General features: G+C 45.7%; 1 protein-coding gene across 1 annotated transcript; it reads right to left on the bottom strand.

Moving 5' to 3' along the window:
- Window positions 1–641: 641 nt before the first annotated feature.
- LOC128895941 (radial spoke head protein 3 homolog) lies at window positions 642–5,832 on the bottom strand. The gene is made up of 8 exons (XM_054158975.1): window positions 4,417–5,832; window positions 3,535–3,616; window positions 3,247–3,420; window positions 2,876–3,004; window positions 2,604–2,807; window positions 2,236–2,398; window positions 1,950–2,036; window positions 642–1,306 (listed from the first exon to the last, which is right to left on the bottom strand). Exons 1-8 carry the CDS (start codon window positions 5,181–5,183, stop codon window positions 1,134–1,136), a joined length of 1,779 nt encoding a protein of 592 aa, XP_054014950.1. The 5' UTR covers window positions 5,184–5,832; the 3' UTR covers window positions 642–1,133.
- Between the last annotated feature and the right edge of the window lie 295 nt (window positions 5,833–6,127).

The raw sequence follows: 6,127 nt of genomic DNA on the forward strand, positions 1-6,127 counted from the left end.
TTCATTTTCCATTTTTGCAGCCCTATCGGCTCGAGTAATCACTGGCCCTCCTCAATCGTCGACCTTAATTGCTACCAAGTACCATTTCCCAGCTTAGCGACTCTCTATAGACAATTCGTGAGGCTTACAATTACTCCCGAGAGATTTCCCTGATTTTTTGTGAGAGGAACGTGAAAGGTTATTTTTGTTTGGAAAGTAAGGAAGTTAAAAATTCGTTTTGGGATATTTGTATCTAATGGCGGGTGACGATTCCCTGGGATTATTTTCCGAGTGCGGAGGCACAGCTGAAGAGACAATCGTAAGATCCAACGTAGCTAAAACCGTCGAACGTAATTTCTTCTCCCTTCGTTTCGTTCTGTTGTTCCAGATTACTGACCCCGAAACTCGAAGGAAATCCGTGGATTTCCAAGTAAGTTAACCGTTAAGATTAACCATAGTTGAGGTCATATTTCTTGGCGGTGGTCCATTTAGAAAATGTAATATTTAAAAGAAATGAAGACCAAGGGGGAAAACTTATTATGTCCAATTATTACCGAAATTGAAACATGCATGAACGTCCCGTCGTCGAGCTTAGGAGGATCGATAATTAATTTTCGATAGATTTTCTTGGAACGCGTGGTCACGGTGGCTCGTGTTTGCCCATCGGGAATGACGCGACGGTAACCTGTCACTGGCCGCGACCCTGTGGAGATGGATTTGTTTCGCAGCTGTGTACACTGCTTAATGTAGAAGCCACCCGGGGACGGGGATCGCTCCAATACTAGTAAGGTGTCCCTAAATCCGAAAGCTAACTATCATACGCTCGTTTCTTCGTCGAAGATCAACGAGAGTTAAAACCTCTGTAAACGAGCGCTCGAAAAAAAAATTTGTGACGCAACAATTAAACATAACAAGACTATTAGATATTATAAATACATGGAAGACGAATATCAAGTAACAAGCAGTCTTAAACAAGCGCCTTTATTAACGTTTCGACCGCTCAGCTTCGCGCCACCTTCGGAAAACTTGAAAACACAGGAATTAAATTTACAAAATTAATTTTACGAAGGTGTAAAATAATTTTCAAATAAAATATGGTATTGAAATTTACAGAAATAAAGAAGGTTCTTAAATAAAGAAAGGTGAACGTATTGTTAGACAATGTCTGTGTTCTCGATAACTGGTGGTTGGTAATTCACGAAGTTAGGATCGTGGTCGCCATTTTCCACGTTTTCCATCAAAGGTTTCCGTCTCCTCGAGGCGTCGTACTCTTCGCCCAGTTTCCTGTACGTCTCTGCGCGGTTCTCCAGAATCTCCCTGATGATCTCTGAAACGTTAAACAAAAATGGCAGCAGTTTAAACCTTATTGTTTATCTTTCTTTTAAAAAAAGTTGAAAGTTCCTCTCGGAGGTTGGGTTGGAAAATGTTTCAACATGGTGTTCAGGAAGGAGCAAGGTATCGCCGAGTGATCCTATTTATTATTATTTACGATGCGGTGTCTGGAGCGACAATAGAGTCTCCAACTTGTCGCGACCTACTGGCACCAGAACGTGGTTATGAATGATCGTAGTCGAAGCCTGTCCCTTTCTTTTATGACTCGAACCCTCTTTCCCTTCGAAAAGTAATAATTAAAGGCCGCGGGGGTCCCTTTTACAGCTCAATGAAACAAAAACTTCGTGGACAACATTGCATTAGCGCGACATTAGAAGGAGAAATTAGGATATTCGGTGTAATTGACACCTCCATAAATCCGAAGTCACTGGAACCCGTAATGTCAACCATGGATTTTGCAGGGCCCTCTTCGAACTAAGCCTAGGATCGGGGATAGGCGAATACTTAACTGTACAAATGTTTAAAATAAAGGATACGAGTTGAACAACTTTCTCTTCGTAACGCAAACAAACGTAGAGCTTAAATTATACAGTTAAATATTTCACAGTGTTGTAATTCGAGCGATACGATAAATTTACCCATGAGTAGTTCTCGACTCTCGATAATGTTGCCCATCTCCTTCTTCACCTCCTTCATCAGCCATGGCACGAAACCTTCCTCGACATCTGCGGAAACAAATATCGCTGCAGTTCTCACGCGTCGTCACGTGAGAATTGAATCGCACGGAAATTAGACATTAGAAAGGAAATAGCGTGCATCGTTTGTCATTCGAATTGGATAAAGGACATAAATAAAGAGAAATTAATAAACCTTTCTGATTAATTAATTCACAAAAAATAGCATTGTTCTTGCGAGTTCACGAACCAGCCTTGATCTCGTCCAACAAAAATCCAGACATCTTCAGTCCTTCTAGAACCGCCGGAAGAAGCTCAGCTATGTATCCCGTGAGAAGGGTGGCTGCAGCGACCCGCTCTTCCGTTTCCCTTTGAGCTTTCACTGCTCTCTCGTGTTGCCTCAATCGTTGATCCTATAAAATATAAATTTCCGTGAATAACCTATTCCTTAATATTGTTTTATTCATTTCATAAGAGACTGACTACTGCACCCCGGGGTTTCTTTCGCGTGGAATGCTATTTACAGTCAGTCCTATAAGTACTCGTCTCCCTATGTCTATTCAAGAAATTTGACCGTACAAATTTTACCTGTTTATAATATTAGCGTAGATTTAATACCTTTTCTTCCCTTATCCTCCTTTCCTGTTCCGCCAACCTCTGCGCCTCAGCCTTCTCCGCTGCTCGGAGCTCCATGAACTTCCTCTGCTGCTCCTTCAGGGCGGCGATCTCCTCTTCCTCGAGGACCTCTATCAGCGCCTGCTCCACCGTCTTGCCCACGAGCTTCTCCAGTATTGGTTGCACCTCGAAGTCGAAGTCGAACAGCTGAGCAGACGACGTTTCCATTAAACATGATCGCCGTATCGATCGATTTTACACGCAAGAGTACTTACGTCACCGGGTTCGATCTGCGTGCTGGCATCCTCGCCAACCTTGTCCGGACAATATTTCGGGGTCGGTGGCCTGTCCAGGAAGTAGTCGGTTTGCGTCGCGACCTCCAGCTCGTCTGGTTTCTCGAACAGCTGTAATATGTACGAAATTAATTGCGGGGTGGAACATCTAATTAATTATTTCAATTAAAACCTGAATATACTTCATCTTGAAAGCTTAAGTAAATTATTATGAGAATATCCTTAAAAAAATTACATTGCACTCTATCGAGGGTTCATTTTTAATATCGTATGTTAAATGGTTTTCAGGACGTCGTTTAAGTACGACGCTGGTGTTTAATGGGTGAACAGAGGATAGTCGATTATTAGTCTACCTCTTCGAGAAAGACTTCCGTTTGCACTGGCTCGTGTTTGCGACCAGGAACAGGCGGGGGTGACCCTATTCTGGTGACGAGAGCCTTGGTGGCCTGCGCTTGAGCCCGTTTCCTTGCCAAATGTCTTCTCCTGGCTTCCGCCTGCCTCGCCGCTATCGATTGCTCGCCATCGATCTGCGGGAAATACGCAAATATTTTCCGAAATACGACAACGCGTCGTTCGTGAATTTGCTCGCGTTACTTTGGGCTTCGGTTTTGTGATTAAGTTTGGTTTTTTTTATTACTTACAAGGGTAGGAGCGGTGGCGTAGGTGCTTCCGCGTACAACGCGCCGATCGAACATGATATTCCCGAAAGGAACCGGTTGATCGCTGTAAAAAAAAAAAAAGTGGAAAAACGACCCTACTATTTCGAACAAAGATATATCGGAAATGTATGTGAAAGATATAAATAAAATTTAAAAGAATTCAGAGAAAATTGTCATTCTTGGGTAAGCGTCGGCGAATTGTAACCAAAAGACAACAATAATAACAATTAAACATTTGTTAGCAGTTCATGGGCAGCCCGAATCGGTTCGAGGGCACTCTTCGCACGTCCACTGACCCCTAGCCAGCTTTTGCCACTGTATGGCCCATTCGCAGCGTGCACCAATAGTAGCTTGCTACCTCGAAACGTGAACGGAATGAAAAGCAGGCGGCATTCGAGGCGATTCGAGGATTGTTGCGAGAAAAGAATGGTACATGCATGCGTCACACACGAGAAGTGCGATCGTTCGGTCGTGATCGTTACCCGCGAATATTCGGTAGTCGCCTAAGCGTTGTGATCTTGATTGGCTCCAGCTTTTTCGGTAAAGCTCGCGGCAGCCGTGGCAAGCTAGAAAAATAATTGCGTCTCTTACAGAGGCCACAGACGCGCGATGCCCGATTCGATCTCTCTGCAACCCAAATTATTTTTCGAACGAGTTGCCAGAGCTTTTAGCCTGAATCCTCCGCCTTAGATTTTCATAGAATTAATGTAGATTAATGTAGATTAACGTATATACAATAATGTTTATGCATTTATGCCCAACGAAAACATGGACGTACACAAGTCCAACAAAATTGTCGAATACATGGACGCGTTTTCCAAGGATACCAAGAACAATCCTGCGTCGAGCATCCGTCAAACTTACGTAGCGTCGCTTTTCTTGGCAATCTTCGCTCGCTCGTCCAAGGTCGCCGCGGCCATGGTCGTCGCGTTCATCATTCCCAAGGTGAAGTCCACGGTAGCCTTGAGGGCAGCCGGACACCTAGCGTTGTGGCTGCTGTGACGCACTTCCGGTTTCTTGGCCAGCGACACAAGGGACTTGAATCTCGACCTCAGAGGGCAGGTATCCGTTTCCTCAGCGTCGCTCGATCTGGGACCGATTCCAAGCAGCGCCGCCACTTCCGGCGGTGGCATCAGGAACTCTCCGGTCTTCACCGTGGTGATGAACGGTTTTCTGCCGAACATCCGAGTCCTATTCGTGCTCTTGCGTTCCTCCTCTTTCTCCAACTCCTGGATCCTCTTCAGTTTCGCGTTGAGAACCTCGTTGAAGTCCTCCGTCGACAGAGTGATGGCTGGCTTGATCACTGGGACCTTTTCCGCGGATCTGGAGCTCTCCTGACTTCTGCTTCTCGCTTTCTTTTGAAGGGGATTCGTCTGATTGGACTGCAGACTGGCCTGGACCAGGTGATCGTTCGATCTGCTGATGCGTTTGCGGAAGAAGAGGTTGTTGTTCGCGTTCTCGAGCCTGGTAACGTCCGATTCGTTCGTTTCGTCGTCGTTGACGTGGAGTAAGGGCAGGTTGGTGTCCAGGCCATCCTTCTGAAGGATCGTGAACGCTGGGGGATCCTTTCGATCGTGGTCGAAAGGATCCCCGTTTGCTGTCGGCGCTAACGCGGAAATCCCTGCTGGCATCTTCCAATTGCGGAGCAAAGTCAGGCACGCACGTTCGGTATAATTACTTTCACATTGGGCACCATCGAAGTGGAGAGAGTCAGCCTATGATCAGACGAGAGGCACAGCGAGGAAACCGCCTCTCCTCGACTACTATCTGAATTATTCAGGGATAAAGTCACGCATGTTAAATAATTCTCGATTTACTCGTAACCGGAGAATCGCGATGTCGATGTGCCATCGATCGCCAGAAGACTCTCGTCAACTTCGGATTCTTCGACGAAAACTTTTGCCAGAGAAACTCCCGATCTTCGAGACGGTGAGCATAGTGGAATCACTTTGTACGTATCGAAGACATCAAACCTTCCGTTTGGGTTCAGAGACGGACACAATTCCTATCCAGACAGACATCTCGAGTAACAAATAAGGGTTGAATTGAAGCCGAACGAAAAATTTGAATACTTATCCGAGTAAGAATTCAATCGTAACGAAATCCTCGCTAAATACTAGATAAATCGATATGTCTTTGATTTAATTCGTTGTTTATCGTTCGAACGAGATTCTAACAATCTCCGGTCGAAAGTCGAGCTTGTATTCGTCGATTTGGTCGCGGTTGAAGAGAGAGATCGAAGGGAGAAGTCAACGAGGATGACCACGCGGCGTTCACGGCATTACTAACCGGCTCGCAACGGCGCGAACGAGTTCAGAGACTGGACAATGTCCTTAGAATCGACCGATATAGACCGCAGACGGTGTGCGCGTGTATATTTTTACTACAGCAGCGGCCACTCAATAACGCTGACCACCGTCAACTTTGCGCATGCCTAAGTGATGCCGAAGGGGCTTGAAAATCGGTGGTAACTATGACCACGTATGTCCGTCCACGTTCCGTGCAGCAGCGCCAGGAACTTGTCCCGAGCCTCACGCGACCCCCATCGTGAACCTCTTCAAGGTGAAACACGTTA

The sequence above is a fragment of the Hylaeus anthracinus genome, unplaced genomic scaffold (assembly GCF_026225885.1).
Source record: "Hylaeus anthracinus isolate JK02 unplaced genomic scaffold, UHH_iyHylAnth1.0_haploid 5, whole genome shotgun sequence".
Lineage (NCBI taxonomy): Eukaryota > Metazoa > Arthropoda > Insecta > Hymenoptera > Colletidae > Hylaeus > Hylaeus anthracinus.